Genomic DNA, 19,128 nt, shown 5'->3' on the forward strand with positions numbered 1-19,128 from the left:
TGATGACTCCGACCTCCACCCTGATGGATCTGGATAAATATTGTGAATGTTCTGATCCAATCTGACTTGTGACCTGTAATGCTGCCTGAATCATAATCATACACTGTTCGTTCGCTGGCCAGAGGAGAACTGAGCGACTGAGTCTGGTTTCTCCCGAGGTGTTTTTCTCCATTCTGTCCCTGATGGAGTTTGGGTTCCTGGCCACTGTCGCCTTGGCTTTTGGCTTGCTCAGTTGGGGACATTTAATTATTCAACAATATTTTTGATCTGCGTTACTTCATGTGGACAATGACGCAATTTTATTCTAGAAACAAACTTCTTGTAATTATTTTCATGTCATCACTGTGAAGCTGCTTTGATACAATCTGTATTGTGAAAAGCGCTATATAAGTAAAGATGACTTGACTTGACTTGAATTGACATTAGCAATAAAATATACTGAAGGGTTTTTCTCCTTTCTTTTATTGTGCGGTCCTAAAATGCATTTTTGGTTTTATTTACTTACTTATTTATATTTATAATGTATATTTTATTATTATTATTTTTAACTTAATTATTTATTTAAATTTTGTATTTTATTTATTTGATTATTTATTTATTGTATTTGTATATTTATGTATTAGATTTATATATTATTTATGTTATTATTTATCTATTTTATTATTTTATTTATTTATTTGTATTGTGTCTTTTACTATGTATTTTATTATTTATCTAGTTATTATTTATTTTATTAATTATTTAAATTATTATTATTATTTTTGTTATTTACGTATTTATTAATATTTATCTATTTTATTATTTATTTATTTATAATTTATTTATTTTGAGTATTTATTTGACTTTATTTACCATTAGGATGTGTTCCACAAAAATGCTTCAATGAAATTATTTTTCCTTTTTTTCCTTTCTTTGAAGATCCCTGCGTTTCACAACAGACGTGAAGCAACTACATCTTCACATAAATAATCTGATTATCTGACACATTTCATTTCCGATCAGCTTGTTTAACAGGAAATCTCTGCAGAAGCAAACCGTGAACACATGGCGTATGTCGGACAGAGGTCTTTAACTGCTCTTAGTCTGCTAGCAGTGATTGTTCAGGGATCGGTCAGTAAAACTAAGGCAGGGTTTACAGCAGACACTGTTCTGGACTGGCCATTCACTATTACTTTCTGTCATGTCAGAATGCAATGCGATAGATACATGTCTAAGAACACCCTTCACACATGGTAAAATCACTGTAACAAATGGCGTCCTTCGGCTTATGGCTTTATTTTGGAGCTTGATCATCAAAGCTATTGAAAGATGACTGGACTCTCCATTTCCCCATTAGCTGAAGATGCTTTCTGAAATGACACACACTGTTCTGCTGTTCTCCAGCTGAGTCAGTCAGTGTTGAAGGTCGAGAGCTCCACTCACCTCACCAGAGACTCATGTACCAAAAGAAATAAAAAGAAGAAGAAGCTATGAACAGAAATGGTGGGGCCGTTCTGCATGACTTCATGTGGTCACCATCTCTCTCTCTCTCTTTTTGTTTTGGTTATATATTGAGACATAAATTGAAATAGCAAGCAAAGAAGCAAACAGCCACTGACAACGACTGCGGTGTAGTAAAACTGACAGTGAAACGAATGCGACTCACAACAACTAGCACCCTAGTGAGATGCCTATCCAGGCAGCAGCTCAAGGCGTCCATTCAATATTTTATTTTGTTCTGTTCTATTCTATTTTATTCTACTCTACTCCGTTCTATTCTATTCTATTGTTCTGTTCTATTCTATTTTATTCTACTCTACTCCGTTCTATTCTATTCTATTGTTCTGTTCTATTCTATTTTATTAGGTTCTGTTTTATCCAGTTCTATTTTAATCTACTCTATTCTATTGTTCTGTTCTATTCTATTTTAATCTACTCTACTCAGTAATATTCAATTCTATTGTTCTGTTCTATTCTATTATATTTTAGGTTCTGTTTTATTCTGTTCTATTTTAATCTACTCTATTCTATTGTTCTGTTCTATTCTATTTTATTCTACTCTGTTCTATTCTATTGTTCTGTTCTATTCTATTTTATTCTACTCTACTCAGTAATATTCAATATTGTTCTGTTCTGTTCTATTCTATTTTAGGTTCTGTTTTATTCTGTTCTATTTTATTCTACTCTGTTCTATTCTATTGTTCTGTTCTATTCTATTTTATTCTACTCTGTTCTATTCTATTGTTCTGTTCTATTCTATTTTATTCTACTCTGTTCTATTCTATTGTTCTGTTCTATTCTATTTTATTCTACTCTGTTCTATTCTATTGTTCTGTTCTATTCTATTTTATTCTACTCTGTTCTATTCTATTGTTCTGTTCTATTCTATTTTTTCTACTCTGTTCTATTCTATTGTTCTGTTCTCTGTTCTATTCTATTGTTCTATTCTATTTTATTCTACTCTGTTCTATTCTATTGTTCTGTTCTATTCTATTTTATTCTACTCTGTTCTATTCTATTGTTCTGTTCTATTCTATTTTATTCTACTCTGTTCTATTCTATTGTTCTGTTCTATTCTATTTTATTCTACTCTGTTCTATTCTATTGTTCTGTTCTATTCTATTTTTTTCTACTCTGTTCTATTCTATTGTTCTGTTCTATTCTATTTTATTCTACTCTACTCAGAAATATTCTATTCTATTGTTCTGTTCTATTCTATTTTATTAGGTTCTGTTTTATCCAGTTCTATTTTAATCTACTCTTTTCTATTGTTCTGTTCTATTCTATTTTAATCTACTCTACTCAGTAATATTCAATTCTATTGTTCTGTTCTATTCTATTCTATTTTAGGTTCTTTTTAATTCTGTTCTATTTTAATCTACTCTATTCTATTGTTCTGTTCTATTCTATTTTATTCTACTCTGTTCTATTCTATTGTTCTGTTCTATTCTATTTTAATCTACTCTACTCAGTAATATTCAATTCTATTGTTCTGTTCTATTCTATTCTATTTTAGGTTCTGTTTTATTCTGTTCTATTTTATTCTACTCTGTTCTATTCTATTGTTCTGTTCTATTCTATTTTATTCTACTCTGTTCTATTCTATTGTTCTGTTCTATTCTATTTTTTTCTACTCTGTTCTATTCTATTGTTCTGTTCTATTCTATTTGATTCTACTCTACTCAGTAATATTCCATTCTATTGTTCTGTTCTATTCTATTTTATTAGGTTCTGTTTTATTCTGTTCTATTTTATTCTACTCTGTTCTATTCTATTGTTCTGTTCTATTCTGTTCTATTCTATTTGTTCTATTATATTCTATTGTTCTGGGCTGGGTTTCCCAAAAGCATTGTAAGCTTAAGTTGATCGTAGAACAATTGCCACCAATGGTCTCGATCAACTTAGGTTTGCGATGCTTTTGGGAAACGCAGCCCTGTTCTATTCTGTTCTATTCTATTGTTCTATTCTACCTATTCTAATTATCTGTTCTGTTCTATATTGTTCAACTTCTGTTCTATTATGTTCTTTTCTATTTAATTTAATTGTATTCTATTGTTTTGTTCTATTCTGTTCTACTCTGTTCTATTCATTTTCAACTCAATTCTATTCCATTCTATTCTATTGTTCTGTTCTATTCTGTTCTATTCTATTATGTTCCATTTTTCTATTCTATTCTATTCTATTCTATTCTATTCTATTCTATTCTATTCTATTCTATTCTATTCTATTCTATTCTATTCTGTTCTATTCTCACAGTATTTCATCTTGTTCTAACTTGTAAAACATTATCCCCCAACCAACTCAGACTAGACGCACCTCTGACATGAAGGCGATTTTAAAAGGTAAGCAACATATTTATGTGGCAAATTTTAATGTAGCATCAAATCGTTGATTTAGGAGAAGACAATCCCAGAATGCACTGCAGCACGCTCATAAAAAAAAAACCCATCCAAGATGGTGGATAGTATGATTTTTTTAACCTTATATATGAGTGTGCTATGTATTTTAATGTTTATGAAAGTCACATTGTTGGCTAAACAACAAAACCAATTATTTGCGTGATGCATTTCAAATCACTCGCTTTTATTGCACGCTTTAGTTTTATAATATGCAAATCATACTTGCATATTAATAAAAAATCCAATGATCATAAAAGCAGCCTGTGCTAAATCTGTGCCAAAATTTCAGTTATGATTGCCTATAAAAGCAGCTGCTTCCGTTATTAAACAGAACTGTGTAAAGTTGTATTGTTTTGCTGGTTTTAAAGGGGTTCGGGTCGCATTGCAGCCGCAGTCTGAGATATCAGTGCTTAAAGGGATAGTTCACCCCAAAATGTAAACTCTGTCAGTAATTACTCGCCCTCATGTTGTTCAACCCCGTAAGACTTTCGTTCATCTTCAGAACACAGTTTAAGATATTTTTGATTAAATCTGAGAGCTGGATCACTCCTCCATAGGCTTCTAAGGGATTGAAACTGGCCGGCCCAGAAAAGTTATTAAAACGCAGCACTTCTGGGTTGTACGTCACACACACACACACATGACCAGCGTCGGCCAATAGTGAGCCTACGTGTGACGACCCAGAAGCGCTGCGCTGTTTCACTACGTGAACTGACTCGAGGCCCACAGAGAAGAAGATGAAGAGTTGAATAAAGTCGTTATTTTTGTTTGTTTTTTGCGCACAAAAAGTATTCTCGTCGCTTGATAAACTTAAGGTTGAGCCACTGTAGTCACTCGGACTATTTTAACGATGTCTTTCATAACTTTTCTGGGCCGGCCAGTTTCAATAACACAGAAGCCTATGGAGGAGTGAGACAGCTCTCAGATTTAGTCAAAAATATCTTAATTTGTGTTCTGAAGATGAACGAAAGTCTTACGGGGTTGAACACAATAAATGAGGGCGAGTAATTACTGACAGAGTTTTTTTATTTTGGGGTGAACTATCCCTTTAAACCAACCAAACACCGTCTAGAAGACCAGACAACACCAGCAAACCCGCGGTGAAGCTCGTCTTGATGAGCTCGTCAGTCTGAAACAGAGATGTTCACTCTGGTAGTTTTCTCTGCTGTCTCATGTCGTGTTGAGTGTGTGTTTTCACATGGTTTCCTCATACAACAGGCTTTTTGGCTAGATATGTGAAGGCTAGATATTGATCGCCATGTTTTGTTCATAAATCCTGTTTTTGGGAAAGCGTGCGTGAGTGAATTCCTGACAGAGGCGGAGTGAGGATGAGCAGAGGGTCATTGTCCCGGGACAGAGACGGGCCGTGGCGCCGGTCGCACTGGAGCCTGTGTGTGTTTGAGCAGAAGATCCCGCTGATAACACTGGCGTCACTTCTCAACAAACACCAAATGTGTCCCTGTCCTCTTGAGAAAGAATACTCATCCAGGAATACAGCACACACAGTCACAGCCATAGGCGACACACACACCTGTTCATGACGCAAACTTTTCAAGTTTTGAAATAGACACTTTCATGGACGGATTCACGTAAATTAATCAAACTTACCAACTTAAAGTATAGGACATATGGAAGTTTTAGATTTTCCAGCAGAACAGTTGTAGTGTATTCTTGTAATATAATATAACATAATATATATAACTTTTTTGATGAATTACTATTTACATTTAAGAAAGAAAGTTTGAAAGGACATAGCTTAATACATAATAGCTTAAATATAACACTATAACATTAAATATATGCTAAGAAGTTCATTGGTACATGCAAATAAATATTTAAAAATTATAAATAACAATAAAAGCCAGTTTTAATCACATGTAATATATATATATATATAGAGAGAGACCTATATATTAGTAAGAAAGGTTGAACTAACAAATGCATTTATTAAAGCCTATCTGGAAAATATTTACTTTGTATTCAACTAATAGCATTTTTTTTCTCTCAACCATTGTTGAAGTATTACACATTTTCAGTTCACATTTATCTGCATCGAATTCTTCATAATAAACATTATCTTTACAAAAATAGTGCCATAGAAGCAGCCAGCATGTAAATCCCAGGAAACAGCATGGAAACTATATACTGTAAATACATGTACATTGCAAGGAAGGAGAATTTGTTAATGTTGAAATACATATTTTTTTCTGTCTTTTAGATTTCTCATCCACAGAGCCTGTGATACTGCACAACATTATCAGGTATTTCATGCATACTGGAATCTTTCATACTGTGCATACATATACCAGAAAGAAGAAACAGAGAAAAATCATTTATCATCCACAAAGTGCATTACAAAAAACATTCATTATTCCTCAAAATGTGGCCTAGACTTGTCCTTTATTTAATGGAAATTTTGTCATTACTAAAATAATAAATGGCAAGACATGATTTGGTCCGCATTTAAATTCTTCTGATGAGAAAAAAAGAGCAATAATTGAAATGATCATTGATGTCAATCATAAGGCCGTTCTGGTTTATCTTTATTGAGATTATTGACAGACTGAGGCAGAAGGTTATCGGACACTCACACACACACACACACACACACACACACCTCATGAAGCGTCCCTGAGAACGAGTGTGTTTTCTCTGATGGACTGCTTTTATCATCACACACACAATTACAGTCCGTTTCTGCACAGATGAGTTCAGATCATCCAGCTTATTAGTCACAGACATTCCTGAGGATCCTCATTCATTTCTGTGTCACACTTTGCCATGGAATCTCTCTCTTTTTTTTTTTGTCTAATGGGTCATTCTACAGAAATGTCCACTTTTGGTATGGCAAGATGTCTTAAAATGTATTTTTCTTTTTCTAACATTTAAACTTACACCACATTATTAGATTACCCTTTGACTTTATGAATATGCATAAATGACAGCTTAAAGGGATAGTTCACTTTGAAATTAATTTTTGGTATGTTTTAGCATACCTCAAGGGCATATAAGATGTAGGTGTCTTTGTTTCCGCAGTAGTTTCAATTTTGATATTTTTAGGTCAAGCCGTTGTTGTCTGTCAGTCATATAATGCAGGTCTATGGTCACCACCTCAAAGAGCATGCACAGAGAAGTCCAAATTAAACATGATTTAATGACTCGTAAATGTAAGTACACATTGATGGCCTAAGACACGAAACGAGCGGTTTGTGTGAGAAAACGAACAGTATTTATATCGTTTTTACCTCTTGTAACGCACAGACCGAAGCGCCCGCGCCCTCAGATCACTTGGACGTGGCTGTGTTTACAAGAGGATGTACCATTTTTTGTCACTGGTGTTACCTTACATCTTTGGCAATATTAAATGTTTTTATGAAATATTATTTCAATTTTTTTTCAGCACACGTAGTCAGAGTTACCAAAAAATAATAATAATGCAACAAATAAGGAGATTATGTTTTATTTATTTTAATCAGGTTTGTTAAAAGTGTGCTTGAATGAGGTTAGTTCATTTGTGCAACCTTGTATTTGCTATAACAATGAAAATATTTGAAAACCAGTTAAAATCAAGTAATGATGCAATCCTTTAAATCTTAACTTTTGAGTGTAGCAGAATTAAATGGATGTAAAATTATTATCATGTCACATATGGCATTGTATTTAATGTGACAGAAAGAAAAGACGGTAACACCAGTGACACAATGAATCACCAATGACATGCATAAGACCAAATATCATTATTCTTCAACTATAATTAAGTAGATGAGACTAAATTGTTAAATTTGGCATATAATCTAAATGAATAGCTTTGAGTAAAGTTTATCTATAAATGGGAGTCACTGGTGTTACTGGTGTTACCCATAAGAAAGGTGACACCAGTGACAGTAACACCAGTGACAATTTTCATGAAAAAATCATTTTACAAAATGGCTGCTGCAAGGTATCAAACCCACATGTTGTCAATCATGGTATACTAACTAAATTAAGTAGTTTAATCCATTTGTATTCTCATTTTTTTACAATTACCTAACAATAAATTTGGTCATACCAGTGACTTCAACTAAAAGCTTCATATGAAATCATGAGATAAATGAGAATATTTCTGATAACTGAAAAGAGACAGAAATTGGAAGAAGGAAATCAAGTGATGTCATCAGTGTGATTTTTATTTCAAAATAAGAGATTTTTGTTTAACGGTAACGCAGTGACACAACTCCAGGGGACCACTACTTTCATTATAAATTTTTATAATATTTATTCTGCATTTCGTTTTTTTATGTCATTTACATAATATATTAGATAGTTATGTATACATTATTGTATTTTAAATGGTGTAAAAACCTGTTATTGAACTCAAAATAAAGCATTTTCCCTCTGTACATGACTGTGGGGACGAGCACTTCTGTGGTGTTTGGAATTCTATATAATTAATAAAAAATAAAATATTGCCACTTGATGGCTCAAGAAGGTGTAATTGTTCAAATAACATATTGTTTTATTTTAAAATGTAAAGAAATTGTAATTCTAAAGTGTTTTTTTAAGTGTAATATTTCTGTAAAGGCTAGGGACAGAAAAATAGACATTTCCGTAGAATGACCCTAATATGAAAAAAAGTTACGTTTAGGTTTTCTTTGACACAATAATGGACTTTATAATCGTGTATGCTGAACATATTGCCTATCTATCTATCTATCTATCTATCTATCTATCTATCTATCTATCTATCTATCTATCTATCTATCTATCTATCTATCTATCTATCTATCTATCTATCTATCTATCTATCTATCTATCTATCTATCTATCTATCTATCTATCTATCTATCTATCTATCTATCTATCTATCTATCCATCCATCCATCCATCCATCCATCCATCCATCCATCCATCCATCCATCCATCCATCCATCCATCCATCCATCCATCCATCCATCCATCCATCCATCCATCCATCCATCCATCCATCCATCCATCCATCCATCCATCCATCCATCCATCCATCCATCCATCCATCCATCCATCCATCCATCCATCCATCCATCCATCCATCCATCCATCCATCCATCCATCCATCCATCCATCCATCCATCCATCCATCCATCCATCCATCCATCCATCCATCCATCCATTCCGTCCGTCCGTTCATCCATCCATGTTCATGTCATTTCTGTTTGAATGCATTTTAACCAATGAGCAAGCAAGCAAATATTTAATGTTATATTTAAGTTATGTATGATCAATCAATGTATTTATTTACAGATCTTTGTTCTCTGATGTTACAAAGAAAGAAAAACTGAATTTATCAAAGATAGAGTGTTTCATACAGTTTATGCTTACAGTAAAGTGTGTGTTTTCCAAACTCATATACAATCACACTTGTAACGCAAGTCACTCTTTCACAACCTGATCTCATGCTTTCATTACAGTTATACACATCTCAGTCCACATAATCAATGTTTCAAACACAAGATTATTGTAATATGTAATGAGAACATTTGGTTTAATCACTGAAACAAAACAATATGATCTTCTTTCAGTTTAGTACTTTTAACAATCAGTTCATTCAACAGCAAACAATAAGTCATGTTTCAAACCACTCTTGTTGCTGAAATAATGACAGTAACACAGGCTACAGTCGCCACATTAGAACATATACTTACATCACATAACTTAATCCATAATGTTATATATCTAGTGTGTTATCAAAAGGTGTGATGAAGTTATGAAACTGTCATGAGGATTTCTGTCATCATCATGTGTCTCTGATGAATCTGATGTTACTCTCACTTTATGTTCACAAATAACAAATTTCTCTCTCTCTTTTTCTCTCTCTCACGCCAAACACACACACACACACACACACACACACCCACACACACACACACACACACACACCCACACACACACACACACACACACACACACACACACACACACACACACACACACACACACACACACACACACACACACACACACACACACACACACACACACACACACACACACACACACACACACACACACACACACACACACATGTTTTTGCGCAAACTTTGAATATGGTGGTTAGGATAAATCACTAGTGTTAAAATAATTAATTTAAATTTCAAATCCATATCGGAAACAACAAGAAGTTCTATAGAAATTGTCTATAGAATCAATATCTAAATCTATAGGTGTAACCAAATGATTCATTTATTAACCATTAAGATCAGCTTAAAATGTATTAAACTGAACGGGAAGAAATGCAAATCAAAAGTTTGATAGTAAGAGCTTTATGATGAAATATTTATATAGCCTAGATGAAACAGTTATTTTGTGTTGTGAAAAGGATACTTTGTGATTTTTCTTATATAGTACTAACACAATTGAAAATATGCTGAAATGTTTGAAAAAAAGTGATGATCTGTTGTGATATTAGTATTAAGAGTCTGGATCTGTATATGTTATGTATATATATGTACAGTATATGTAAGATTTTCCATGATTTCTCCAGCAGTGCTGATCAGGGTTTCCAGTGTTGGGCAAGAGCTGACGGAAAGAGTCAAGCGGGTCAAAGGTTCAGACCGACGCTCAATAAATAGCAGAGCAGTGCCTGTCATCTCCAGAGAGCAGAAGAGAGAATAAACCCAACAGAAATCCTCCTCAAGTCCTGCAGAGAAGAACACGCTCCAGCGTCACAGAAGAGAAGATGAAGTGTGCACTCGTGGCTCTCGCTGCTGCCGTCGTCATCGCATGTGTGTGTGTCCTCCAGACCGGGGCCGTTCCCTTCACACAGGTGAGTCTCTGCCGCTGGGCAGAACCACACGCAACTACAGGGGAAACTCCAACAATATCGTGCAAAAGTTCATTTATTTCAGTAATTCAACTTAAAAGGTGAAACTAATATATTATATAGACTCATTACATGCAAAGTGAGATATTTCAAGCCTTTATTTGTTATAATTTTGATGCTTACAGCTTATGAAAACCCCAAAGTCAAAATTAGAAGGTTTTGTGAAAAGGTTTTCATAGCTGTAATCATCAACACTATAACATATAAAGGCTTGAAATATCTCACTTTGCATGTAATGAGTCTATATAATATATTAGTTTCACCTTTTAAGTTGAATTACTGAAATAAATGAACTTTGGCACGATATTCTAATTTTCAATGCATTGTTCAGTTTATGCATGCTTTATAAAAAGTGTTACCAGTATTAAACATTGTTTTTCTTAACATTTGAAATAAATGTCATGGAACTTTGATTCATATTGTTTAAAATGCGATTTGATTAACATTATATAAGGTCACCGATGTCTTCAAGGATAATACTGCCTGTTTTAAAGTCTTCACTTGTATATGATCAGCAGGTGCAGGATGAGCTTCATGTGGAGAGAGAAACACCACAGGAGAACCAGCTCGGGACTGAAGCTGCACAGGAACACACAAACCCACTGGTGTGTAGTACGCTGATATATAATGCAATGTATACATGATGTAATGTGTGTGTGTGTGTGTGTGTTTGTATACCATAATGTGTTGGTCTTTCAAAAAAAAAAAATACACACAAACATTTTTATTTTATTATATTACTTGTTTTTAGTTAGGTCTACATATATATAAATATATATAGATTCCCCAAAATAAAAATAAAAAATTGACTTAAACATGTGACTTTCCATGAAAATTCTATAATCCAAGATTGCCGCCACCATATGACATCATAATATGCAAATTAGATGGGAAAATGTAATCCCTACATAAACTTCATCCTTAATATTTCTCTAATTTACAGAAAGTCTCTATCTTTTATCTCTTTTAAGATATAGCCTTTTGAAATTAAGATGTCAAAATCGAACGTTTTAGGAAAAAAAACTTTGGCGCCTAAAGGGTTAATATTATTAATAATTTACAGAAATTATTATAAAATTTACATTTTATTAAACTTTTTTTTTTTTTTTTTTATATTGCTTAAACTGTTTTTATTTCAACATATTGCTTGTTTTTAGTTGGCCCTAAATAAAATTATTTTTTTCCCCCATAGGCATTTTTCAGGACTAAACGTCAGAGTCATCTGTCCCTGTGCCGATACTGCTGTAACTGCTGTCGCAACAAAGGCTGTGGATATTGCTGTAAATTCTGATCACATGGGCATTTGACGGAGTCCCGTGCGCTTGGGAAAAGAGTTTCTTTGAAACATTAAGTTATTTTGTCTTCAAAATCCCTCCTGAAATGATTTCCCCTGTCGCACATGTTGTTTAATACGGGTATACATGCAGGCTGTCTCCACACACACTCTGCTCTGTAAAGCTGCAGCTACTGACATCTAACAGACAAGACGAGGTGAACTCACCTACTTTTTTTGAACGCTGTTTTTATTTTATATATTTTATACATGTATATATATATATATTATGCCTGTGTACATAGACATGTTACACCAATGATTGTTTAGTATAATGTAAAAACATTTTTAATAAAATGATTTTTAAACATTGATTTGTTTGTTGCTTCGAGCTGTCAGTGGTGAAGCTCTAGGGGGCGCTAAACACTGAAACACACACACACACACACGCACAAAAAAAAAAAACACACACACACACACACACACACACACACACACACACAAAAACACATGCACACAAACACACACACTCGCACACACACACACACACACACACACACACACACACACACACACACACACACACACACACACACACACACACACACACACACACACACACATATACAAACACGCACGCACGCACACACACACAAAAACACACGCACCCACACACAAATACACACACACACACACGCACATACAAATACAAATACACACACGCACAGACACACACGAACACACACACACGCACAGACACACACGAACACACACACGCACACACACACATTCACTCACACACACACTCACACACACACACACACACACAGACACACACACACACAGACACACACACAGACAGACAGACATACGCACACACGTGCACACACACACCCACACGCACACGCGCACGCGCACACACATACACACACACATACACACACACACACACACACACACACACACACACACACTCAGAGACAGTCCGAGCCAGACTGCAACTCATTCATCATACAAGTATTGATTCTATACTGATTCTCCTCACTATTGATTGAGTTTGGCATTAGCTTGCTTCTATAAGCAAACAACAAGATACTTTAGTGAGTATAGAAAATACATAGGCTAACACACACACATTTGTTTCACAGGCTATATTAGTGAGGACATTGCATAGACTTCCATTGATTTTATATCAGGTTAATTATATGTACTATGACCTAACCCAACCCCTAAACCAAACCTTGGTTGTCTGGCCAAGAATATTTGGCCATCACAAGTAGCCAAACCTACACACACACACACACATGAACAAAGTAGTAGGTCATACTTTTTGCCTATACTCTCTTATGAATTCAGACATACTTCTCTTGTCACATACTGTTTTTCGCCTATAGCTACTATATAGGCAAGTATCACTCCATGTGCTTCTCTCTATTCTATACCAGACGCCTATATGTGCACGCTGGTTCATAAAGCTGCTGTTATGTTTCTTAAGTGGCCTCTCAACACTCAATAGCTTTTTCATCATGCATTTTATATAATTTATACTGAACTCAACAGTGTTGTTCAATATTCTTGAGATTCCTAAGCAGAATGGATGAAGACTTTAATCAAGGCAAACCACCAACGCAAACATGCGCCTGACTCTTCGTTGTGTCATCGCAGGCAGCACCTGGACTCGTTCGTTTTAATTAGTGTCTCTCTCTCTCTCTCTCTCTCTCTCTCTCTCTCTCTCTCTCTCTCTCTCTCTCTCTCTCTCTCTCTCTCTCTCTCTCTCTCTCTCTCTCTCTCTCTCTCTCTCTCTCTCTCTCTCTCTCTCTCTCTCTCTCTCTCTCTCTCTCTCTCTCTCTCTCTCTCTCTCTCTCTCTCTCTCTCTCTCTCTCTCTCTGTCTCTCTCTCTCTCTCCGTCCAACTGTTGAGGACTCTGTGGCACTGTTGGGTTTGGAGAGATTTATTTTATTGTTGTTATGATTTTGTCGTGGGAACATTATACAGAATGTTTTAAAAATGTGTGTAAACTGTGTAAAGCTTTTCATTGAGGAATATAAGACTGCATGCAAGACTGAATTTCACATGAAAACTCGCATGCACAGTGAAGAAAACAACATATATGTGTTGTGAGCCTGCGTATTCAGATATAGTGAAGCTGCACAACTGTTTTCAACATTGATGATAATCATAAATGTTTCATGAGCATCAAATCAGCATAAATGATTTCTAATGGATCATGTGACACTGAAGACTGGAGAAATGATGCTGAAAATACAGCTTTGATCACAGGAATAAATGACATTTTAAAATATATTCACATAGAAAGCAGCTATTTTAAATTGTAATAATATTTCACTATTTTTACTGTATTTTTGATCAAATAAATTCAGCCTTTATGAGCAGAAGAGACTATTATGCGTTTGAACTATGGTGTTCCTTCAGAAAGTCTCAGAATAAAATACACAATATAAATGTCTTATGGACAACTGTTACATTTAATATATAATTTTCAAAGTAATTGTATACTTTTTGGAGTTTGGCAGACATGATCACTAATCATTTTTAATGTAATAAACTTGTGCAAATATAAACTGTAATCATCATGATCACAATTGCATGAGCTTATTGTTTTCTGCCTAAATGAATACATGATGTCAGGCACAGTCATTGACACAGTCACCTCTGATAAAAGAGTACTCTAAATTGTAATGAAACTGTAATAAAGAACCATGGATTTTCTGTAAAGCTGCTTTGAAACGATATGCATTATGAAATGCGCTATACAAATAAATGTGAATCGAATTTAAAGGTACAATATGTAAGAATTTTGTAATAAAATATCCAAAAATCACTTGCACAGTGATATATTTCCTGCAGTTGTGTACTTACAATATCCCAAAAGTCTCCAAAGATTTTTTATTTCAGAGAAATTCCAATTTTAAATAAGTGGCCGTCCCGGAAAAAAAATGTCGCCTGTCAATGACGCAATATCCGCGCTATCCTCGGTTTCCGTTCGTACTGCCATAGCCATGACGTAACCATGGTGACAGACGCAACTGCGTAGTGCGTAACGATTAGCGGCACGCAGTTCTTGTTTTTTTCAAACATAGACCATGGCAAGCAGACTTTGGGACAAACAAAGAGAACTAAAACGAGGATCAACATCAGCGTGGCGTTTTTGAGAAGCCGAGAGCTAGCGTCCGCGACTAACTTGGACTCGACAGAGCTTCACGAGTCACGACTTGACAGCTTTATTAGACAGGTGAGCAAACGTACATAAAACAAATCAACGTTATATAACGTTAGCTCAACATGATGAAATTCAAGGGCGAAATTGTCAATCACACATTGGGGGGGACAGCTGTGGAACTTTTTGTGTTGGCGCATGCACACATTTTTTTAATCAAAATAAAATAAAAGTCAGAGTCCGAATGTTTGTAATTGTATAACACAACAAGGAATTTTATTACATCTGGTCGTCAAACCAACGTATAGCCTACTCACAATGATTACAGCATCGGCATCAATTACAGGCCTGAATTGACAACAAAGCGGTCAGTGATCTCTCTCTTTTATAGCCTTCTATAAACATATAGTGACTATAAACATTTTGATTAAATTACTGTTACAGGATAACAGGATATTTACCATTCATAGATAGCCTATGTGCCAAATGTCTGTCAATTTCCGCGCTCCTCCTAACTCTTCTTCTGTTTGGTTTTTCCTAACTCACTGACGATGCACAAGCTACTAAAGGGATAGGAAAACATGACATGGATTTCAGGAGAAATAGGTTTTGCTAAAAGTATAGTGTAAGGCAAGTCGAATGGATTTGGGAAATGGACCGGCCGGGATTTTATATTTTCGGAGCTGAGAAGAATTTTCGGCCCTGCCCGCACAATCATACAAGCCGCGTTTCCATTACCCTTCAAATTGCGCAAATTGAAATTGCGTAATGAAAATGCGCACAATGGAAACACTCCATTTCGCAAAAACTCCCGTTTATCCCAATAAAGTTTTTACGCTCGCATGAGGAGGTTTTTCAGGCAATTTGAAAAAGGAATATTTCGCAAAACTGCAATGGAAACGGGTTTTGCGCATTTACAGTCACCTGACTTAGAATACGCGGTGTGTTTTGGGTCCGTGTCCGCAAATAATAATAATAATTATCATCATTATTATAACATTTATTATATGTAGAAGACGCTTTTATCCAAAAAAGGAACAAAGCAATTCGTCACATTTCATTCATAATACAGTTTGGACAATAATAGGGCTAAGATTATCACAAATAAACACAAGATTTTGACGCATATCCAAGTGTGTGTGCGGACTGGGTGTGGAGCGCGCACTGGATGGCACGGTGGCGCGGGCGCGAACACTTGCATTTTCCTATCAACAGTCGAAACAACTTAAAATACTCTATCATTTCTGGTCATACAGAATATAATAATACATTATTCGCAACTACTTTTATTTGCGTAATCTCACAATAACAAGAAAACGATGTGCTTTTGTAAAATAAAATAAAACAATCAGGCGCGCTTTCATGATCTCCGTGAACTGAAGCGCGAGAACTGATAGGCTATATAGCCTTTGTAGACTGAAGCTTTAAATGTCCACTTTAAAAGGAACAAATTTGAATCGAAAGCCTTCTGATTATGTAATCCGTATGAAAGGTGCATTTCTCTCTAAAGGTGCATCCGGAGATGGAGATATGTTTTTAGCCGACACTGATTTAGGAAAACAATAGTTTAATAATAAACAATTAAAATGCCTCGTTATTTTTTCAGACACATTTATTATAGCCTAACTCACCTATACATCCCCTTTCTGTAGGCTGTGGTCATGGCTCTTCTCATTCAGCACTGCGGGAAAAATATAATTTCCAGGTTCTAATTTGGCCTTAGAAAACCAGTAAAATCTAAAAAAAATTTTTCTCCATATTAATTTGTGAATATTTTAAATGTTTAATAAAGGGGCAAAAAGTCATAAACAAATATCTGAAAATTCGTCTCTCTCTCTTTCTCTCTCTCTCTCTCTCTCTCTCTCTCTCTCTCTCTCTCTCTCTCTCTCTCTCTCTCTCTCTCTCTCTCTCTCTCTCTCTCTCTCTCTCTCTCATATATATATATATATATAATTAATTTTTTTGTGCAGCATTTGGTGTAGGCCTACAGGTCAAACTAAAATGTTGGTGTTCACCTTTGCGTTTTAAAAATACAACAACCGTTCATTTTTCGTTTTGCAATTACGGGTTAAATAAGAAACATGAATGCAAGTACACTGACCGTTTGGACATAATACGAGACAGAGTTCTTTATTGAATTCATAAAAGAAACAATAATTACAGGAATAGTCTACTGGACTCTAAGCCCACTGATCTATATGACATTAATAAAGTCATTCTATATTGATCAGTGTCTAAACCTCAAAGAAATGCCAAAATCAAGACATCGGAGCAGAAATTAGGGAGAAACACCCAGGAACTCCGTGTCTTTCCCTGCCATTAACGCTTGGATAACACGCCACGTCTCCTTCCAATAATAATAATAATGTCTATGCGGTGGCTGTGATATAGGCTATAAACCTACCAACGTCCGTTGCCATGATTTTTGGAATGACTTATCGCGAGAGGAAAAAAAGACGTTTTAGTCGCATAACATCGGTTAATGGAACGGCGTCATTTCGCAATAGTTTTTTATCGACATTTAGAAAATATCGCAAAAGTTTTGCGCAAATCTGTAATGGAAACGCGCCCCAAATATGATCAAATATTGGGGGGGACAAATTGCCCTTCGTTGAATATTGGGGGGGACGTGTCCCCCTGTCCCCCCATAGAATTACGCATATGGTTAGAATATGGTCAGTATGTTATTCTAATGTTGATCTAGCTTACTGCTAGTTTCGTAAAGCAAACGAACTAACACGTAGTATAACATTATAACTTTCAACACACATTTAAATGCCGTTTAGTGTGATAGAGTAACGTTAGACCGAGTGAAGCAGCGCTGCGTTACCTCACAAGTTTAATTCGTCTAATAAACTGACCTGTGTGAGTAATCCAGCACTTGCGGGTATTCGGTAGAATTAAATGTCCTTATTCCTTTATATCCGCGGGACTCGCGTGTGATATCTGTCTCTTTAGCAATCGCGACCTGCTTCATACCACTGTAATGTTAAAAAACATGAATGTTTGCACTCATCCATAAAACATTATTAGATCCATCAGCTTGACAGCAAGTCCCATCATTCAGCTCATCACTGCGTCATCAACCTACGCCTTTGTTATTGTTGGAAACTGCGCCCTCTTGTGGCGAAAAAATCGTACATATTGTGATTTTAACCGAACTATAACCTCTCATTGTATGCAAAATAGCTGTGTGAATCGTTGTGTTCCACAGAAAAAAAACATTTTTTATTTAGAGGTGAACTGTCCCTTTAAGACCAGGGTTTAGCTCTCCAGTGGTTTCATTGGTATGTAAAGTCTTATCTTGCCTCCAACAACTGGAACTTCTGCCTGGATCCAGAGCAAACTTGTGTTATCGACTGTGTGATTTCTCTTTCTATTGCTCCTCGTACAGCATATACTATATCAGGATGTATTCAGTATCATATATTCTCAGAGATTTCTTTACACAGAGCTTAGAGACGATGATGATAGCGGTTACATTTCACATAAACACACAGCAGCGCATAGATTAATATATAAAGGCTGGTCTCTCATGAATAATTTAGCATACGCCATAAATCGAGGGCAGTAGCCTATAAAGGGTTTTTATTTGCCTATGATATTACACCAGGCCTTCCTCGAGTGAACCACATGTATTTCCCGCCGTTCTAACGCTGCGTTTCTTTAATCTCAGAAAGTCGGAAGTTGTAATGGAACAGAATCTACAATTCCGAATTGATGATGTCATGCTTTCACTTTTAAGCACATAAAATATGGTGCACCATAAAATATGCACCAGTCAGTCAAAGCCTATGACAATACACACATTTTAGCAAACGTTTGCAGAGCCAGGAGTGTAAAACACTGTAAATGATCCTCACCTGCAGAATAAATGCTTGCCTTAAACAGGATCGTTTATTCGTGAAACGTCTTTGTCGACAATTGAACACCTGCAAAACTAACGCTATGTAGGCTATTT

The 19,128-nt window shown here is 35.3% G+C and overlaps 2 protein-coding genes across 3 annotated transcripts in view; one reads left to right on the top strand and one right to left on the bottom strand.

The window, feature by feature from the left end:
- lim2.5 (lens intrinsic membrane protein 2.5) overlaps positions 1-19,128 on the bottom strand; it is a 103,703-nt gene that overhangs the window by 72,432 nt on the left and 12,143 nt on the right. The gene's annotated exons all lie outside the window — the stretch shown is intronic.
- hamp (hepcidin antimicrobial peptide) lies at positions 10,567-12,363 on the top strand. 2 transcript variants are annotated; one of them, XM_056242636.1, is made up of 3 exons: positions 10,567-10,659; positions 11,232-11,321; positions 11,909-12,363. In XM_056242636.1, the coding sequence occupies exons 1-3, from the start codon at positions 10,573-10,575 to the stop codon at positions 12,005-12,007; spliced, it is 276 nt and encodes a 91-aa protein (XP_056098611.1). In that variant the 5' UTR covers positions 10,567-10,572; the 3' UTR covers positions 12,008-12,363. The 2 variants fall into 2 exon arrangements, with proteins under 2 accessions (XP_056098611.1, XP_056098612.1); XM_056242637.1 differs by having other exon boundaries at positions 11,235-11,321.

This window comes from Rhinichthys klamathensis, unplaced genomic scaffold, assembly GCF_029890125.1.
Source record: "Rhinichthys klamathensis goyatoka isolate OS25496 unplaced genomic scaffold, OSU_Roscu_1.1 h1tg000737l_1, whole genome shotgun sequence".
Taxonomy (NCBI): Eukaryota; Metazoa; Chordata; class Actinopteri; order Cypriniformes; family Leuciscidae; genus Rhinichthys; species Rhinichthys klamathensis.